The following is a 22,069-nucleotide window of genomic DNA, read 5'->3' on the forward strand; positions in this document are numbered from 1 at the left end:
CTGAAAGCACCCTCACATTTTGTGCTATGAAAGATGCGCTATCCCTTATCTGCGTAAAGGTCTGTGCGCAGTCAGGCACACGCTGCTCAGCTCTTTAAAAACAATCAGGCACAAATTGACTGTGCACTTCATTGTTTGCAGTAGTGAATGCTTGGTCACAGGCGTGCACAGAACAGCAACCCTCCATTTTTGCATATGAATTTAGAATGTTCCGGCTTTGTGATCCCTGTCCCCCAAAAAAAGAAGGGTTGCACTAATAGAAAAGTGTGGTTGGAAACTGGACTTCTTGAGACCATCATCTACTCTTTGCAATGCACATAGTCTCGGGATGTAAAGCATAAACTCGCAGAAATTGAGTGCATATACTCTGAAAATGGCTACCAGCTGTCATTAGTAATCTGAAACAATTCCATGCGCTGTGACGACAGAATAGGTTAAAAAACATTGCTTGCACCCTTTTTAACATTCGAAGTGCGAAGGAAATAGCTCATGGACTCTGGTGAATCTTGTGCAGGGAAAGGAAATATTGATTCGCAGTTTTTGTATCCCTGGAAACGGGGAACTATGGAGATGTGCCATGTAAAGCCAAAATTGCATGGTAATCCTCATTGCAACCTGTAAAACTCAGAATAGGGAGATCAATTTGCCACAGGGAAAATGTGCAATGTGTGATAATGGCTTAACTAGTTGTACATTACTCAAAGAACACTGATGTATTTCAATTGTAACCTTTATTTCCACCATACCTGAATATTAAGTGATAAAAACCTCATTTGCACTTCTACTAAGAACCTTATAGGTGGGACCTACCGCAGGGAGAACAGTTCAATAGTTTCTCAAAACCTACAAATGTAAAAATCAAATAATTTTTCCGTTTGTGTGTTTTGAGAAACTTCTGAAGTAACTTTGTCCCTTCTCACTGTGCTTTGTCCCAGTTACAATGCTACAATCTCCTTAGTTTCAAGTAACAAAATGCTCATATCTTCCTTGCAAACATAAATATAGACATGCATAACAGAAATAGCAGTAGTGTGTAAGGCAAATGTATTTGTTTACAGTTTAAACACACCAAAGAATGTGCTTTCCATTATAGTGTTTGGTATAAAGAGGCTGCAAAACAAAAGCGGCTGTATCGTCAATTCTCTACTGCTCTTCTCTACTTCCATCAAATGAGGGGTGCTGTAGCTCCCCTTCCTCCCAGTTCCAACGCCCCTGAAGAACGTCTGTGTGTACAGGGCTGTGTTTTGTGTATGCAGCGCTGTGTTTCAGACTGGTGGAAGTCGGCGTGTGCTGTGCTGCATTTAAAGCCGTAACAGACCTTAAATGCCCCGCTTGAGAGCATCACATGTCGAGAGTCCTGGGGCCAGGAAACATCATATACCTTCCAGGAATCTCTCTATAGTAAACAGTAGTTTTCCTGTAACCAGGCCTAATCGACAACGCAAAAAAGTGCGTGAAAAAAACTGCAAAGAACAGGATAAAAAAAAAGCTTGTGCTCGTCAAGCAATTTCTTCATGAAGCCTTATCTTCCCCATAACGTTCCTCCTGAAGTGACCTCGTGTGTACCTATAACACACTCACAACGGTGATCTCAGGAGCACTGTGTGTGCAGGCATGGCCTCGAGAACTCTTTCTGCAGTGACCTTATGAGAACTTGTGAGCGCTTATGGAGCTCTTTCTACGTGGCCTTATGAGAACTTGCGTGCACCTATGGAGTTCTTCCTATAGTGACCTTATGAGAACTTGTGTGCACCTATGGAGTTTTTCCTATAGTGACCTTATGGGAACTTGTGTGCACCTATGGAGTTCTTCCTATAGTGACCTTATGAGAACTTGTGAGTGCCTGTGAAGCTGTTCCTATAGTGATCTTATGAGAACTTGTGTGTGTCTATGGAGATTTTCCTGCAGTGACCTTATCAGAACTTGTATGCACATATAGAGTTCTTCCAGTAGTGACCTTCAGAGGGAACGTGAGTGCCTGCGTGATCGTCGGAACTATATTTTCGTATTAATTCGCCTTGTTTTCGAGTGGCCGGTTGCGGAGAGGTGTAGAGGTGCGACTGCCGGCGGCCACGCCTCACGCTCCCCCCGGGCAGGCCTGTGGGGGCCTGGCAGACATGCCCAGTGTCAGGGAGGAAGGTATGCGCCTCCCAGGCTCTCTCTCCACTCGCCGGCCAGAGAGGGCTCCGTGTAATTAGGTCATTTTTGGCGGGCAGGGGAGGGGATGGGGCCCGCACTGCCTGCGAAGGAACTGACAGCTCCCTCCCGGAGCAGCACCACGCCAGGCCCGCAATTACCTCGCCGCCGGTCCCGCAGGGCGGCGGGCAGTGAAAAGCTGGCACTTCAGAGGGAGGAAGTTCTGGGGATGTGTGTCCCCTCGGCCGCGCCATTGGCTGCGCCGCCTCGTTACGGGAGACTAGACAATCTCTGATATGTTATGACATGAACACTCAATTAGATCACTGAGTTCAAACGGGCCGGTGCGGCGCGGGATGCTAAGCAACCCTCGTTAGGTCCGGCCCGGGGTCAGGGCTGGTGACACATCGCATCAGGCTCAGGCGGGGAGCGAGGGCGCCCCGGCAGCCGAGGGACCCCGGCTCACGAGTGCGTCAGGGGCGGAGGCTCCAGGCACCAGGGCCTGCCGCATCTCTTTCTGCCGCTGCACGCCTCTGTGCTCACAATAAACGGCTGCACTGGTGGGACTGAACTCCTTGCACTCTTGAATCAGACTCCATTCACGCTTGCTTTCGTCAAACGTATTGATTCTGGCGCAGCTACATTGATGGAGTGACTATTTGGCAATCGGTGCCATTTACTATTTGATTTGTTAAAAAATAAGTTTCTGCTGTTGCATTAGTGAAATGTACATTTCTTGTTGCGGGTTAGTTGCTGAAACTGCTTCCTTTGTACTTCTTCACTGGGGGATATTTCTCTGCTGCTGCATTAGTCTTTCTTTTCATCGAAGGATTATTGAAAATAATTGTATTTCTGTTTTGGTGTAATAGGGTCTTTCTGCTTCTATGTTGATCACATTGGCTTATTTGGTTCATGGATGTAGTGAATACTACAGAGGTGAAACTACTTGTATATTGAGTTGCGCTGCAGCAATTAACTCTGCTGCTTGTTGTGTGAAACGAGTTGTTTCACACCTTTATTGACAAAACTAAACAGTGTTCTGCTTCGTTATTGGTAAAATTTGCTGCCCTGAAACTTCTGCCTTGTTGAAATAAATTGTAGTTGATACACCCTGGCACGCGCCTCTTCATTGTTAGCGGCATCGTTTCACTTTTCTCCACTCCGGAGTCTAGCGCTAAAAGTGCAGCAAATTAAATGCACACCCCTCCGCTATTTGTACCCAAACCATATCACAGAATGTTTAGAATTGAGGGAATGCATGTTGCGCCATTTTGCGCTCTACTAATAACGAATGAAACGAACTAATCTTTCTTCATTTTTATTAACATGTGAAGTGGCGAAAATTCTTGCGTACGTTTATTTCAGTTGCCTTTATCCATTAAAATATTTTCAAAAGAGAAAGCTATTTCTTTCGGCCAATGTTTGCCAGAGTGCAAGAATGTAAATTATATATATTCTTCTGTTGACACACATCCTAAGACAAAGCCAGCTAAGTAGCGAAAGGTCTGCGCTCCTTGTGCGTGGTGTGCGGGATCCAGCTCGGCGCGAACAAGGGCGTAACACAGGCTCCTGAAGCACCTGCGATGCAGGGAAAGGAGATGAGAGTGGGAGGGGCTCCACGCCCCCCCCCTCACCCTGAAACCTAAGGCTATCTGGGAAATGCAGGAGTTTCTGGGCCCCGTGGCACATTCTTCAGGGGACATCCACATGTGGGAACCCGGGCCGCATAGAACTTGTATACAATTTAAAACATAGGATTAACTCATCCGGAGGGCCGACACTATCATTCATTTCTAGGTGTGTAGACATGGGATGTCGACCCATATGCGTTTTTCTAAGAAATCGAAAATACGGGAAAAGCGAGTCACCTGATTATATCGCAGTTCGCGTCTAGTCGTGACCATTGCTTAATTTGAGCCGGTGGTTGCAGGGCCCATCAGCACTCATTTTTTTGGGCTGACACCTATTCTTCCTTATCAGCCTTTGATTCAGAACAAGAGTAAAAATAAAAAAAAAACATGCAGAGGGAACGGAGGAAGAGAAAACCAACAAAAGTGACAACGGTAGAAAACAAGGAGGAAAAAACGACAAGAGTGAGATAAAGGGACAAGGAGTGCCCGGGAGTGGATTAAAGAGACATGGGGTGGAGTGTGCTTCCTCTGGGGAGTACCAGCTCAGGTGAGTTTCAGTGAAGTTCGGAAGCTACAGTAAATTGACATTAAAACCCGATTGTAGCTGGGTGACTCCTCGAAGCCGAGCAGCGTCCTACAGGTGGCGCTTCACCTCGAGGTCGTGGGCTTGTGGGGGTCTCACGGAGGAGGGGTGAGATAGGATAGAATGGGGGAAGGGCTGGACGCTGTCTCCTCGGAAGGGCCAGTTACATTCCGGGGATATTTCGAGGTACTAACCTTCTTAACAGACAGTCAGTGATGAGCGGGTCACACACGATGGTGTCACATGGTAGCCACACTCTGGGCAAGGGTCCACGGCTTGCACTGTCATGAGTGAGGGTACACCTGATAAAGTTAGGGGGGGGGGGTCCTCGCTCTTCTGCATTGCAACTGGGCCAGTGTGGGACGCACCCTAAATTCCTCGTCGGTGGACACTCTCGGGTCTCCTGTGAGCTGTGCTTCAAATTGGCAGGTACTGTCCAGTACTGAGTACCTTCACGTCTAGAATTTAAAGGGAGAGTACAGGCACTTCTCAGCACTGCTGCAATACATTTAATGGGAGATTAGGAGCACTGCTCAAAAGGAAACAGGTACTCAGACGAATAAAGTACCTGCACTTCGACATTTCCATTTAATGCACTGGCTATGAGTGAGGGCACATGTTGGATAGTAAGGGGCACCCCCATCCCCGTCGGCTGGCACTCTCGGAGCTGCCTGAGTGAGGGCACACCTGGGAGACAGAGACGCACCCTATTCAACCGAAAGCGAATGGATATCAGTGAGATGTGGAAGAGCAGGGGGGCCTTTGTCACTTCCCCCCAGGGCAAGGGGCTTTGTTTTCGTTTTGTGCGTGGATTGGACGCGCTCACCCGGGAGAGAGCGCCACGACGAAGGCCTCGCTGCGCGGTCATCACAGAGGATGCACTGTGAGTGGCGAAGATTCCAAGTCACTTGGGACCAAAACACCAGGAAGAGAGAATCACACCTTACGTCACTTTTTAGATGTAACAAATCGGCCTAATGAAAAAAAGCACTAGCCTACACACCATCAGCATATGAAACGTGGGGAGACTTGTTAACCTGCGTCCTAATGGCAGATATCACTACCTCCGTCTTATGTAATTGTGTGCTTATTACCGGAAGCTAATCACCCCTCTTCACTCCCCAATTAAACTCCCACTGTCTACGCCCGTTACTAACTTAGCCCCACCACCTCGGCTGGAGATGATAGCACGCATTCACCAGCAGGCCCGGCTCCGATTCCAGTGTATAGCGTCGCACTGGTCCAAAGAGGTTCCACAGAGGAGCAGCGCACACCGCGAGGGCACATGGGGTATATACTGCAGAACACAGCAGGGGCACATACAGGTTTTATGGTAGCTTCACTCCACTGGTATATAGAGGTTCCAGGGCAGAACGTCGCACTGGTAGATCTAGGTTCTACCGAAGAGCAACGCACAGGCACGTAGATGATCTAATGCATAACAGCACCCTGGAACACAGAGGGTATAATGCTGAGCACCGCAGGAGCACATACACGTCCTACTAGAGAGCACTCCATCGGAACATAGAGGCTCTAGGACAGAACGTCTCACTGGTACATAGAGGTTCTAGGATAGAACGTCGCACTGGTACATTAAAGGTTCTAGGATAGAACGTCGCGCTGGCGCATTGATGTCCTAGGACAGAACGTCTTACTAGTTCATAGAGGTTCTATGACAGAACGTCTCACTAGTTAATAGAGGTTTTAGGATAATGTCGCACCGGTACATTAAAGGTTCTAGGATAGAACGTCGCGATGGCGCATAGAGGTTCTAGGGTAGGACGTCTCACCGGTACACAGATTTTCTACAGTGGAGCACCAAATTACTCTATAGAAGTCCATTTAAAAAGATCACACTGGTACATAGAGGCTCCACAACAGAGCACTGCAGAGGTACACAGAAGTACTAAAGGATGACAAAGCACAGGCACAAATAGGTTTTACGGTAGAACACAACATTAGTAAGTTGGGGGTTCTGCAATACAATAACACTTTGCTACATGGAGGTTTTGATTCAGAACATTGCACTGGGACATAGGAACCTCACAGCACAACACCACATTGGCGCACAGTGGTTAAATGGCAGAGCACCACACGGATACAATGAGATTTTACGGTAGAACACCAAATGTAACGTTCTCATGACGAACGATGCGCTGCCAACAAGGGTTCTAGAACAGAGTACCACATTGAAATATCGAGGTTCCAATACAAAGCACAACACTGGTAAATAAAGGTTCTACACTTCACTGATACATTCTCTGGCAAACACTTCAGATGTACCGAAAGTTTTAAATGTAGAACACCACACCGATACATCAAGGTTCTTTGGCAGAACACTATAGAGGTACAAAACATACAATTTCTTATGCCAAGCACTTTCTAGTACATAGGAGTTGTAATACAGATCACTCACTGGTGTAATAGAAGCGTAGGGCACTGCTACTTAGAGTTTCTATAGCAGAACACTGCACTGGTACATGGAGACTTTAATGCAGAACATCCAATTGGTGTATTCAGGTTCTATGGTAGAACACCGCTCTAGCATATAGAAGTTCTAAGGAAGAACGTTGTCTTGGTGCGCATATGTTCTGTAGGTGAACAGCACACTATTACACAGAAGCTCTAATTCAGGACACCGCACTGTTTGTTGCATAGAGATTTTATAGTAGAGCAACACACGAGTACATGGGGACTTTAATGCAGAACATCACGGTGCCATATAGAGGTTCTACAGTAGGAAACTGCACGTGTATGTAGGGGTTCAGGTATAGAACACTGTGCTGCTATTTACAGATTCCAAAGTAGAACAGCACGCTTGTACATAGAGGTTCTAATGAAGAATATCATAGTAGTACACATAGATTTCTAATATGGAACACTGCATTGCTACTTAAAGGTCCCACAGTGGAACACTGCAAAGATAAAGAGAGGCCCGAAGGATGACACCTCAGTGGCACAGAGATGTTCTACATTTTTTCATAGTGATTCTTATGCAGGACCTAGTACTGGTACATAGACGATCTACTACAGCACCCCACACTGGTAGATGGAAGTTCTACAACAGAACACCACACTGGTACATGAGGATTCTAATGCAGGGCAGCACACTGGTGCTTACAGGTTCTAATGCAGAGCACTGCACCCTATACATAAGAATCTAACAGCTGAAATGCACAGTGAGGCACAGAGGTCCAAAGACCTAGCAGCAAAATGTCACATGGAGGTTCTTTGGTAGAACACCACATTGTGCATAGAGGTTTTGACAAACATCACTGCACTGACAGGCTTTCTGTTGTAGGATGCCACACTCCTATTTACAAGTTCTAAAGCAGAGTACTGCACTGGTACATACAGGGACATCTTAAGGATTTTGGGGGCCATGTAGGCCAAACGTATTTTGGGGGATCTCTTTGGAGCAGCTTTGAATTTATAGTCTCATTTGAGCTCTTTCATGCCTTCTTTGGCCAGGTCACTGATAATGCACTGGCACATTTGTCCAAATTCTTAATGTTACATCGAATATTCAGGCATAGTGATGTGTGTTTTCAATATTGTAACACAACAGCAGCTCACTATTACTGCACATCACTTCCGCACAACACCCTCCCATTTATTACATGTGAGGTCCTGTTGTGATCTAGAAGAAACATGTTATTGATGTTGCATGAAACATAAGCACATGTACTGCAAATTAACTGAAATAGATTCTCACACATCACCCACATTAAAAATAAATGAAAGGAAAACGATATTTAAAACACTCAGTTTGAAAATTATTCAAGGTCATCGGGGCAAGTCTCTCTGCAGAACAGAAATGGCTCTATCGGGGGACGGGGGGCTAAAAGGCTGGTGGCCCTGGGCTAGAGACCACTTTGCCTATGCCTTAAAACATCTCTGGGTACATAGAAGGCCTAATGCAGAACACTACACTAGTATATATAGTTTTTACGGCAGAACACCACAATGGTACAAAGAGATGCCAGATCAGAGCACTGCGCTGTATATGGAAGCTCTGATGTGGAGAATTTCCTGGTAAATAGGAGTTCTAAAGAATTTCCTGGTAAATAGGAGTTCTAAAGAGCATACTGATGCAGAAAACTGCACTACTACATATTGAGGTGCCAACAAAAACTTCACACTGGAGTTAAGAGTTTCCACACAAAAACAAATAACACTTCATTATCACATAGAGGGTCTAAGACAGAACACCACACTAGTAGATAGAGGTTATAATGCAGAATTCTCCACTAGGACCGTGAGCCTGTTAGACAGAACACTACACTGGTATAGAGGTTCTAATAAGAGGATCTCATGGTACATAGAGGAATTAGTGAAGAACACTTCAGGGGCATATATAGGTTCTACAACAGAACACAATCAGGCATACAGAGATTCAAATGCAAAAAATGGCACTGGTAGACAGAGTTTCAAATACAGATTAGTTTCCTTGTATAGGGGGTTGTAAAAGAACACTGCACTGATTTACAGAGATTGTACTACATTGGTAGATCAAGGGTCCAATGCAGAACACTGCACAGGTACATATAATTTCTAATGCAGGTCACTGCACTTGTGTATAAAGGTTCTATGGCAGAACACTACATTGATACAATAAGGTTAAACCGAAGGGCACCACACGTGAACAAAGTGGTTCTACTGCAGAACTCCACGCAGGAACACACAGGTATACAGTGGAACCCTTAAGTAATACATACAGCTTCTGTAGAAGAACACCTCACAGGAAGATAGAAGGACATCACCCTGGTATCTAGAGGTTCTATAGCTGGGCTCTGCATTCGTGCATTGAGGTTCTACGGGAGGAGACTGCACCACAGAGGCTCTAAAGGAGGCCACAACTCCCTGCGCACAATGGCCTAACTCAGACCACCACAGGGGCACACTTAGGTCCTACAGTGGAGCACTGCATTTGTATGTTTGGGTTCAATAAAGAAAAATAGAAAGATGTTCTAGGCACAGAGATATTAATGGAGATGAGCACTTTCTGTACATAGAGGTTCTAATGTGAAACATAAGCATTGTACACATGGGTCCTAAGGAAGGCCTCTGCCATAGTAACAGATTTCCCGAGGAAGAAGACTGCATTACGAGATGAAGGTTCTAGTAAGAATATCGAACTGGTACATACATAGGGGTTCTGATGTCGCACGCCGCCCTGGAGAGCACTGCACAGATACAAGATGTTATAATATAGAACACTGTACACGTTTCTACAGGTTGTATAGTAAAATGTTTCTCTGGTACGTAGTGGTTCTAATGCAGGACACCATGGTGACACAGACATGCTCTAATTGAACACTGCAAGCAGGTTATTTAATGATAAGCCACTGCGTTAACTAAAGAGGTTATAGTGAAAAAGCGCACTGTTCAGAGAGGTTCTAATCAGTGCTTAATTTGTAAATAAAAAGGTGTCAGTGCTCAAGCCCTCCTCTTAAACACGCGGCTGCTGCAATTAAATGTGTGAGCATGGACTACTGAGGTGGCGTAATCCTGAAGCCATCTCGGGCCCCTTCAATCCATATAAAGCCACTCCCTGCCCCTTCAGCTCACTCTTCCATCTTTTTGCTTTCTCAGATTGTGACGCTTTTTCGTTTTTCTCTTCCTCCTTCTTTCCCATATGTGTCTTTTGTTCGCAGTACATGCTTGCGGCAGAAGAATAACCCCCGGCCCTCCAAAATAAGTGCCGGTGCTCAGCACCGGAAACAATAAGCACAAATTTAGCACTGGTTCTAACGCAGGACACCGCAGTGGTGCACGGAGGTTCACATGCAGAATATCACACCGCGCGGCAGTGGTTCTGACGCAGAACAGCTCACTGGTGGACAGAGGCTGTAGTAAAAGAAGCGCACTGTTAAACGAGGTTCTAGAGCAGAACACGCCCCGGCACATCAGCATCGTACTGGCAGATGGAGGTTCTGAACCAGCAGCCTGTTGTCACGCAGAGGTTCTAGTGCCTCACACTTTAGTGGCGGATTCCACGGGGTACCTGTGTAGAATATTTCATTAGTCGATTTTCCACTAGGCAATGTGTTAGTGGCACATTCATCACATAATAAGAAGACCCTTCAATACCTCTTATATTGAATACCCAAAGGCACATGCTAGAAAACTTGTATAAAAAAAAAATATTGACTTTGTTTATTTAGCGGTGTTTGAAAAGTGGAGTTTGTTTCCTTGTGAATTTTTTCTGTTTTGTACACCTTTTTACATCCACGTTGTTTATATACCTCGCAGAGATTGTGGCGTAGAACATCCATCTCGCATATTTCGCAAGAAGGCTGCATGTTTATGATTTGGAAATATTCGAATGCAAAAATCTCTTCTGCTACAATAATTGAATGCAAATTATGCGGATAATACTTCGTGTATGTTTTAAAATATTCAGTTCGCACATATTTAATTCACATAATCTGAAAAGGTTCCTTATAATGCAGCCGGTGCTTTAGAATATTTTGCCAATCATCTACCTCAAAAGTAACGTAATTCACCAGCACGTTTAGAAAGAATCAAATTACGAAACATCCGCACTCGTTTCTTTCTCTATTTCGCACTCCAGAAGGTGTTTCGGTCATATTTAGAGTAGGAATTTATGCAGATTACGCCTCCGAAATACATCGAAAGGATTTTACGCAGTATACATTTGAGTCTGAGTCGCACATGCTCTATTGCAGATAACCGCGCTACAAGATCGGTGAGCTGCTTTTGCAGACCAATTCTGGCGTATTTTGCAGAGATTCCAACGAGGAAATACGGCCGCACATGCTGCAAAATTTACAGCTAAGGATGCACCCTTTTTCGAACTGTTGAACGAACAGTTCACCAAAAAGCATTCAGCAGCTCCGGCGCCTTAAGGCCCTCACGTGTGATTTGCTGCGTTTTACAAATCTTGGTTGATTGGCGTAGTTTGTGTAAGATCCAGTGCAGAATCCGTTTCGGGTATTGTTTGAAATGTCACGATGAAAAATACACTACAGAAAGTACTCTGACGCAGGTCACCTCCCTAGGCGCATTTTGTATCCTAGTGCAGATCACCTCCCTTAGATAGATTTTGTACTCCAGTGCAGATTTCCTCCTCTCTTAAACACATTTTGTACTTCCGTGCAGATTACCTCTCTTAAACATTTTTTGCACTACAGTACAGATCACCTCTCTTAAACAGATTTGGAATATAATCCGATGAAGAAACCTGGTGGGTAAGTGCTGCAGGATGTCAAATGCGAATCACATTTCAAGTAAATGGTGTAAAAAATCCAATGGGATGCCCTGTCTGGAATAGTCTATTAGGTTCTACGCATAATAACACATTGGGCCTTTTTTAAATAACATCCATTAAGAACGAGGCAGGCATAAGTTTCAAATGTCCCTGTGCGCAACTGTCCCCCTCCCCCACACACGAATGTTTAACAAAGGTACAAAGCCGACGGCTTTCCTGCTCTGTTTCACTAGCAATAGTCATGAAAGACTCACATGTACCACGACTTTTGTTCGAGTGATCTTTTTAAAGAATAAGGTCGAGGACGCCGGACAGGTGTGATCACGGGTGTACTTCGCGTTTATTCGTGATAGGCCGGCACCAGAACCTAATTAGTTTATGATTTATAGGCAGAATAAAGTGTAGAGTTTGCGGGCACCTCTGACGTCGGTTAGGCAGCCAGGGTGCCCCAGACCATTCCACGAGACATCTCACCGAGAGACTGCAGGGAGCTCAGCCCACAGGTGCCCGGCAGCGGCAGCAGAGCAAGTTATTCACACAGTAAACCGGGTCTCCACTGAGGGGTCCAAATGAGGCGTCTCACTAAGAAACTGCAGGGGAATCAAACAGACTGCAGAGGATATCACCAAGAGACTGCCTTGGGGAGAGCGGGGCACACCACAGATGTGTCTTCGCGGAGCTGCACCGGAGCGCATTTCAGTGAGAGACTGCAGGCAAAGAGAGACTGCAGGTGATGTCACCGAGAGTCTACGCGCGGGAGTCTCGCCACACTGATGGCAACACAGAGCCTTACCAGAGACAACAGGGCCCCTCTCAGAGACAGTACAAGGTCTCCCCGAGTGTGGTGTCTGGAGGTCCTTCTGGGCAGGTTGTACACGCAAAAGCCCGGGGTGCCTCAACGAAGTGCATGTGGATATAACTGAAAGACCTCAAGCATTGTTACTGATAGACCTCGGGTCTCACCGATAAAATGCCGGGGGTCTCACTGAAGACTGCAGGAGAGTTCACTGGCAGACTGCATGGGGTCTCATTGACAGATTATGGGGGGGGGGGGGCTTTAAGAGGGAGGCTCACTGACAAACTGCATGTAGTTTCACTGACGGAGCTCAGGGCTCTCTCTGGCAGACTGCACGGGGCTCTCACTGACAGACTACCGGGGCTCTCACTGGCAGACTGCCCAGGGTCCTACTGACACACTGCTGGGGCTCTCACTAACATACTGGCGGGGATCTCACTGCCAGACTGCCGGTGCTCTCCCTGACAGACTGTGGGACTCTCACTGGCAGACTGCCGCTGCTCTCAGGGACAGACTGTCGGGGCTCTCAGGGACAGACTGTCGGGGCTCCCACTGACAGAGTGCATGGGGTCTCACTGACAGACTGTCGGGGCTCCCAAAGTCAGACTGCATGAGGTTTCGCTGACAGACTGCAGGGGAGTTCACTGGTGGACTGCTGGGGTCTCAGTGATTGATGAGGGGTCTCACTGACAGCCTGGAGGGGAGTTCGCTGGTAGACTGCATAGAGTGCTACTGATAGATGGGGTCTCACCGACAAACTGCCGGGGTAACACGAACAGACTTCACGGCCCTCGCTGACAGAGTGCCGTGGGTCTCGCAGGCTGCTCCCGGAGACGCCCGGCTCCCCTCACGGAGCTGCTGTTACTCCAGGTCACCCGTCCAAACAAGCGGCCGCTGATAAGATAGAAACTGCCGAGCAAATGTTTGTTCGCAGTCAGCGTGAACTGTTCGTGTCCCTTGAAGCGAGATAGTAACACACGTTTCCCTTCAGGAAAACCGAAAGGGCTGCAGTATAGGCTAAACTCAACACTTGTGTTCAAAGCTTGGGACTTTATATGACCTCTGGTCAAACCTATTAAAACCAGAAAATGACACTTTCATATTTTGTATCACAATGTTCCATAGAGTTGTGCAATCTTTCCTATCCAAAAACCAACGTTAACATAAAAAGTGTAGATTGTGAGTGTGTGTTTTAAGAGTGTGAGATATTCTACCCACCAGAAACATTTTAGTAAGTTCGAGTAACTATGCCCCCACCATATTTTCTAGAAATGTGAGGGACACATTGTATAGATAATGGAAGTTTGCCCCCACAGAACATGACATCGCCTGAAATAAATAACACACACACATATACCGCCCACAGATCTCCGGGGACCACTGTCCGCGAGCCTCGCCCCTCGAGGTTCGTGGACCCATTCGCGCGGCCCGCGGTGCCCACGCACGGACGTACCTCTTCCCCTGTCTACAAAGCTAGTGATGGTGTTGGCGGACCTGGAGGACTGGAAGGAGCTGGCGTTGATGCCCAGTCGCTCGGCGGTGGAGTACGTCCTGTAGATGGCCAGCATGTACTCGTGGGGTACCACGGCTCGGCTTTCCCTGCCCGCTCGGGGCGGCCCCGTGGCGGGTCCGGGCGGCGGCAGCCTGCTGCCCTCTTTGCGGGTCCTCCTGCTGTCCCTGCCCGGGGACTGAGGGATGGAGGCTTGCTCAGAACAGGGTAAATCCCAGAGAAAGACACTGATGAGCAGAAGGGCCGACCAGAGGTTCCTGTGTGCGTCCATGCTGAGCGGTGGCAGTCCTGCCCTCTCGGGGGGTCACTGGGGTCCGGTCAGGCAGAGGTGGCGGGTGCGCTGGGGCGCCCTCGGTGCTGCGGCTGCAGGACACTGGAGTTAAGACGGGGTTTGAGCTCCTCGAGCGGCCTGTGAGAGAGAGAGAGCTTGGCGCACTGGCGCTGCACACACAGACACGCCCCCGTGCACGCCCCGCACCGCACCCCCGCACAGAGCGAGCAGCGGACCACAAGCCACAGGCCAGCGGCACCGGCTGCAGTGGCTTCCTCACACTCGCGGGGAGCCGAGCCGCAGCCTCAGTACTGAACACGGCGGAACAATCCCACGGACCGCGTCCAGGTGCGCCGCAGGCACGGCACAAGGCGGAACAGGCAGAGCATCACAGGCGCGTGCAAGGAACGGCTCTGGAGATCAGCAAAAAATAAAAGGAAAAACATTAGAGCCAACCGAACCAGGCACCGTCAGCAAGACAGCCCCACTACCAGCTGCAAGACTGAAGAACTACACTGACATTCAAACTGATAGTCTTTTTGGCGCGGGAGGAGGTTTACGTATGGCAAAGCAGTTTCTCCGTGGGCAGCGAGAATCTCCAGATCTAATGGTAATTTTTCAATGACGGGGCTTCGTTTTGTGTTACTTTCCTGAGGTTGCAGTGCTCTGAATTGCATGGGATGCCTTTTTCATCAGCCTAAGAAGTAATTCTCCCAATTACCTGCATAATCTAAGTGTCCTATACATCAAGGGCGTTACCAGAGTGACACCACACCCTCCAGCTGCCAGCACCATCAGCCCTCACTATACTTCACCTTCATCCTCTTGATAGGCCCAATTGAAGGTTTTGTCCCATCAAAGACTAGACTACATTCAACAGTATCCTCGCCTGGGGCCTAGCAGGCCCTCTGGATTACCAACACGCACTCCGAGGTGACAACCCCATTAGCAGGCATCAGAAGTGCACAAAACAGTATCTTCCACCTGACTTTGCCAGCCCCCTTCAATTACCTGCCCAATCCCAGTATGTTGTGGCTCAGTGACCCTTCTGCAGTGATGCTGTGTATTCATGCACCATCAACCATCCTCACATATCAACTTTGCCCCACTGGTCTGGGTGAATATAGATTACTTTCCAAAAAGAACTGAACTGCATTTTCCAGAGGCTTCCAATTGGCCCAGGAAGGCATTCATGACAATGTTGTTTGATTTACATCACTTGGCCCTCCTTCCGTCACAGTCTAATCACAGTGCATTATGAGTCAAGAGCGGTACCAAAATGATGTAGCATTCTCCAGCAGTCTGCACCATCAAACTTCAATGTTGCCCTCCTTATCAGGCTGATCATGGGTTACTTTGAGACAAAGACAGGACTACAGTAACCAGCAAATTCCTTTGCACCCAGACAGGCACATCTGAGTACGAGCGTATGCCCCAGCATGCCAACAGGTGCATCCGGTGTGTGTTAAACAATATGTTCTGCCTGAATTCCCCTGGCCCTTTTGGGTTTGAGAGTCACTTGCAAAGCCCTGGAGCATAGGGGACTGCCCCTATGTTGCTTTCCTTGTGAGCATTCACTAGGCTGAACACAACAATCGTGTGCATTCCCTGATAATCTCCCTGTTTACACAGACTGACAGTGGTGGCAGCATGGATTCCTAGTGGAAGGTGCAGGCCTTTATAGCTGTAGATTACTCTTTGCATCCCTTCTTTAAAAGGTTCTCCCAGTTTCACTTAACATGGTCTTTGGCTCCCTCTTTTTCAGATATAGATGGAGAGGGCATGAACATTTTGTATGTTTGGTGCAGGGTGATTGTGAAGACAGTCTGTATGCTTGATAGGGTGCAGTAGAGATTCTATCATGGACTCCCTTTATGGGAAGTACAGTACCAACAGGAGAGATGTGGGTGAAGCTGCTCAGGCCTTTGATCACAGTACATGCATTGGAGCATTCCTTACTCCCCCCACCCTTAGAGCTTAATTGCAGTGGACTTTGGTATATGGTGGGTGCATGTTTCACATTCCTCTTTTGTGTTTGCTTCTCACTTCCCCTGCTAGAGTTCTCATAGCTCTGACTCTGTTTCTGCCTGAATTTGCCTGACAAAAAGATGTGGCTAGATTGTCCGACCCAAATAAACAAAATAACTGACTGTGTCAAACTAGCACAGGAAGGGATCCTGCACCAATCATGTAGGGGCATGCAGCATTTGACTAGAGAAGGACTCACAGTTTGAACTATGCACCAGACCTGATTGGTCTTATCTGGGGACAAATAGTAGGCCTTTGTCTTGCTCAGTGTGAACACCATCCACTCCGGCTCTCCATCTGACCCCTGCCCTCACCACATCCTCAACAACGCAAGCTCCGTCATCACACCCCTACTAGGGAAGATCATCAACAGCTCCTTCGAGTCCGCCACCTTCCCAGAGAGCTGGAAACAAGCCAAGATCAACGCCCTCTTCAAAAAACCCAAGGCAGACCCAAAGGACCTCAAGAACTTCCGGCCTATCTCCCTGCTTCCCTTCCTGGCAAAAGTAATCGAGAAGGCTGTCAACAGACAACTATCCCGTTTCCTTGAGGAGAACTGCACCCTAGACCCTTCCCAATCTGGATTCCGCAGCAACCACAGTACCAAAACTGCCCTCATCGCCTCCACTGATGACATCAGAACCATATTGGACAGTGGCAAAACCACAGCCCTCATCCTCCTGGACATCTCGGCCGCATTCAACACCGTCTGCCACCACACCTTACGCTCACGCCTCAGCAATGCAGGAATCTGCGACAGAGCGTTGGTCTGGGTCACCTCCTATCTCACCAGCAGAACCCAGAGAGTCCGCCTCCCCCCATTCTGCTTGGAAGCCACTGAAATCATCTGCAGCATACCCCAGGGTTCGTCCCTCAGCACGACATTCTTCAACGTCTACATGGCCCTGCTCGCTATTATCACCCGATCCCACAACCTCAACATCATCTCATACGCCAATGACACACAGCTGATCCTATCCCTCACCAAGGACCCCGCCATCACAAAAACCAACCTCCATGATGGAATAAAGGCCATCGCCGAATGGATGAAAAACAGCTGCCTGAAACTGAATTCTGACAAAACCGAGGTCCTCATCCTCGGCTCCACCCCCACCGCATTGGACAAATCCTGGTGGCCTGCCACATTGGGAACCGCACCTACACCCACAGACCACGTATGCAACCTAGGAATCATCCAAGGACTCCACCAAGACCTACCTCCACGAAGGAATGAAGGCCATCGCCGAATGGATGAAGAGCAGCTGCCTCAAACTCAATTCCGACATGATGGAAGTCCTTATCTATGGCTCCACCCCCTCCTCCTGGGATGATTCCTGGTGGCCTGCAACTCTCGGAGCTGCTCCGACTCTCACGACCACGCACGCAACCTAGGATTCATCTTGGACTCGTCATTATTCATGACCCAGCAAGTTAACGCCATCTCGTCATCCTGCTTCAACACCCTCCACATGCTTCGAAAGATCTACAATGGATACCCACCGAAACCAGAAAAACAGTCACCCAAGCCCCCGTGAGCAGCAAGCTGGACTACGGCAGTGCCCTCTATGCAGGAACCGCGGCCAAACTCCAGAAGAGGCTGCAACGCATCCAGAACGCCTCTGCACACCTAATTCAGGACATCCCCCGCCACTGCCACATCACAGACCACCTGAGAAACCTGGACTGGCTCCCAGTCAACAAGAGAATCACATTCAAACTCCTTACCCACTCTCACAAGGCACTGCACAACACCAGACCAGAATACCTCAACAGATGGCTCTCTTTCTACACCCTGAACCGACATCTCTGCTCTGCCGACCTTGCCCTTGCAACCGTCCCATTCATCCGCATAACTACAACCCGGTGGTAGAACATTCTTGCACCTCACCGCCAAAACATGGATCACTCTTCCCACCCACCTGAGCCAGACCAAAGACCTCCTTGCCTTCAGGAAACTTCTCAAGACATGGCTGTTCGGGCAGTAGCAGCACCTCCCCCACCTTCCCCTCCTCCTCAATGCCTAGAAACCCTCACAGATGAGTAGTGCGCTTTACAAATTTCTGAGTGATTGATCGAAAATTTCTCAATAATCAGCGAGAACACATATACAGGTGTGGTTGGGAAGATAAGGTTACTGTGCTTCACAGTTATGATCTCTGTTAATTCACCATCAGGTTGGAAACTGAATCTGAGGTCCTGACCACTTTTAGAAATGCATTTGGTCTGTCTTATGGGAGGGACTGTTGGCAGGAGAGGGGTGCTGATATGTGGCCTTCAAGGGGAGTAGCATGCTTAGAGAAAAATAGCAGCAGCCTCGCTGATGGAATTCAAAAGCTGAGCAGAACTAACCAGAAAGCACCATCATCAATACTGGCTGTGGCTCAAGGGAAGACTTTGAACTTGCAAGAATTTTGACCCCAACCCTTCCAGTGTGCCCCAAGTTGCCTGGTGGTCCTTCCTACTAGAAAGAAAAGTAGTTAGATGATGGGATGTTCTATATTGAATCCCACAGAAGATGAAAGTAAAACCTCTAAAACCTATGATAATTTTGAGGATGTGTTTACTGAAAAAGGTTCAGAATCCTTACATTCTCACAAGAAGTAACATTTTTCTAAAGATTATATTCAAGTTGCAAAGTTACCCCATGACCGAATACATCCATGAACCTAAAAGATGATGAACCTCTAAAGAAATATGAGAACATTTAGGTAAAGGCTTTATAAGATATTCTTTTTCTCTAGAAGAATCACCAATAATTTTCATGCCTGTAGCTAATGGGGAGCTGAGACCTTGTATGGATTAACAAGAATGAAATGCCATCACCGTAAAGAATCAATTCCTTTTAAATATTTTGAGGATGTGCATTATTAGTGGTGGTGGATGATAGTCCAACACAAAGAATAATGACACTGTTCTTCTTAGGTCCAGTAAAGGTTTCAGTAATCTAAACCTGAGCTTATCCCCTGGTAGCTATGGGACAGATCAACAGGCTTAACTTAAGAAAATGTGTAAACCATTTACAAGTACCAAAGCAGTTAAAAAGTTGAAAACACAATACAATAATAATCCCACTCCAATTTATAGAAATAGAGAATATTTTAATGAACAAAATGAACCATAAAAACAAAAATTCAATAGTGGGTACTGGAAATAAGAATTTTAAAGTTTTAAATAAAAAGAGCACCAAAAAGCTCAAAAAGTGGTAACTGCGGGAAGCTGGTCACGCTAGACTTGGAGAAGGATTAGGGTTGTGGCTGACCACGATGGAGCACAGGTTGGATACAAAGACCAGGTTGGTCCCAGTCAGAAAGTTGCCTCCACAGTTAGAACATTTTCAAGAAGGTAGAATCCTCAGTAGGGTACACTTGCAGAGTAGATCCCAAGATGGGCTAGTCAATGGCAGGGTGACGCAGGCCAAGGTCTTGGTGAACCTGTCGACAAGGGCAGGAAAAGCTTAGTGCAGGAAGTGCCCAGATTCGCACCTAGGAATTTGGCAACATTGATCAGATGCTGCTGGGAGTCAGGCCCGTGAAGCTTTTTACCTTTTTTAATTAGATTATTTTCTGGAAGTCGGATTTCCTCAGAGGGGTACCACTGCAGGCTGGAGCTAAAGAGGAATTGACATCATTGGATGCCAGTTGGTCGGAGCTGTGGCAAAGTCAGGCCCATCAACGATGCACCCTCAGCAGATTAGCTGGTAGGTTGGTCTCGGTCTCTGGACAAAAAGGTAGCAAAACGTTTCTAAGTCCTAGGTTTTTAGGTGTAGGCAGAAGGAGTACATTCTGGCATCTGTCAAGAGTTCAAGGACCTCATGAAGAGCACTTGTGGGTTTGGACTCACTTCAACAATAGCCACCAGTAGGGTCCAGGGCAGGGTCCTGTTCAAACTCATCAGCTGGGCTCTTCCAGGAAAGTGAGCTTCTTGCAGTCCCTGTAGCTTAACAGAATGCCAGCCAACTGACCCTTGGGGTCTACTTCATTGTCCTCGGATCAGGTAGCAGCAGGTCCCACCCTTAAGGTTCTGCTAACAGGTCTCAACAGTAAGTGCAGTCCTTCTTCTGTGTTCCACAGCTTGAGTAGTTTTCTGAAGGAGATACCCAGGAGTGTCACATTTATACTTGCACTAGCTTGTGCATGGGGGAGACTCCTGCCCCCTCCCTAACCAATAGGGACAACGTTTCCAGGGATAAAACTACCCATGTTTGCAGCAGTTCCTGTGTGCCCTACTGCTAACAAACCCAGAGTGCCACTCTCTCTCTCATCAAACATGGCACAGACTTTCTACCATTGTGCAGAGCGCCTATGCTAACTGTTGAGGTGTGGTCAGGAAAATGAGAAACCCAACCTCCATGGTCACTCTAAACTAGTGCTGGGGCAGTTCCTCTCCCCTGGGATTAGAGCCTGGCTGGCTAGGAAGACAAAAGCGAGGCAGGCCCAGGTGTGAACTATATTTGCCAGTGACAGGGTAGGCATCCTTTGAAGATATGCAAGGGGGTGGGCACAGCCCCAGCCTATTCTGCCATGGGAAGGTCAACCACTCCACACACCCAAGGCCTTTGTCTCAAGCCTGAGACCAATTCACACCTCATCAAGGAGCTTCTTAGCTCCTGGATCACAAATGAAGTTCAAACAAATGGGCTTCAAGAGGCTTTAGACAGGTTAAAGGGAACTTTTTAAAGTACCTTTTCAAAAATATGTAGTGCAAATCCAGCTTTACCATTGATTTGGATTTGTAATATATATTTAAAAAGTCCAATAATTAATGATTTATCTAGTTCCTAGGCAAATATTACATTATTTACTTTTAACAATGTCTCCTGGTTCTTTCCTATGGAACAGATATCCCTGCTATACTGACAATAACCTTTAGGGCATTGTCACTTAAGGGATATGTTTAACAATAATCATTCACATGCCATACTTTAAAATCATGCACCCTGCCTTGTGTGCATTTAGGGGCTACTTCGGGATGACCTATTAATATTTAAAAGGAGAGTTTAGGTCTCTAGGGATTATTTTGGCAGGTCGAATTTGCAGTTTGAACCTGCACAGCCAAGTTACTGGTAGCAGGCCTGCAGCCATGCTTAGCTTTGGGAATTTATTAGTGGCACAATATGTGTTGCAGTTCGCAAGTGACATTTAGATTACAGAACATGGGACACTTTGAACAACTTATTAGGGACTTATAGGTAAATTAAATGTGCCAATTAGGAGTATATCCAATTTCGACATGTTTTAGGGGTCTGAGCACGTGCACTGGAGCCTGGTTAGCAAGACCCAATGTACAGAGTAAAGAAAACCCAACAGCATCAGTCCAAAAATGTACAATTTAAAGCCTAATTTAGAGTTTAGTAGATAGGTTACTTTGCCACAAACTTGGCAGATATCTCATCAGTCATATTTCAAGTGCATTATATCCTATAGCACTTAATAAGGCGGATGGGATATGTGTCACAAGGTGGAGTACCCATCCTCCAAACTCTAAATCAGGCCCAAAGCATCAAAGCAAGTGATTAATGAAAAAACTTTTAACATCCAATGTGGGCATTTCAAATGTTTAGTCATACTGCTTGGCTTTTGCATGGCACCAGTGTCCTTCCAACATTTCATCAATTATATTTTTCAAAATATTCTCTGTCAATATCTAGATGTCATTATAATATTCTCAAATGACTTGGAGACCCACACACACACAGCATTTTTGAGAAATTTTTAACCTGAGAATTCATTCACTGTGAGCTAAATTAAACAAATACATCTATGAAGTTCAACTTGTAGCTTTCCTCGGTTTTATATTCATTTCTATATGGAGATTATTAGCTTCTGTGAATTTTTATAGGCACTTTATTGAGTCTTTCTTAGCAATTGCAACACCAGAGTT

At 46.9% G+C, this 22,069-nt stretch overlaps 1 protein-coding gene across 1 annotated transcript in view; it reads right to left on the minus strand.

The window, feature by feature from the left end:
* GDF6 (growth differentiation factor 6) overlaps nucleotides 1-14,325 on the minus strand; it is a 103,855-nt gene extending 89,530 nt beyond the window's left edge. Inside the window, exon 1 of the mRNA XM_069220508.1 lies at nucleotides 13,834-14,325. Within this exon, the coding sequence (XP_069076609.1) occupies nucleotides 13,834-14,161 (328 nt within the window). The 5' untranslated portion in view covers nucleotides 14,162-14,325. The remainder of the gene's footprint in view (nucleotides 1-13,833) is intronic.
* Between the last annotated feature and the right edge of the window lie 7,744 nt (nucleotides 14,326-22,069).

Source organism: Pleurodeles waltl, chromosome 2_2 (assembly GCF_031143425.1).
Source record: "Pleurodeles waltl isolate 20211129_DDA chromosome 2_2, aPleWal1.hap1.20221129, whole genome shotgun sequence".
Taxonomy (NCBI): Eukaryota; Metazoa; Chordata; class Amphibia; order Caudata; family Salamandridae; genus Pleurodeles; species Pleurodeles waltl.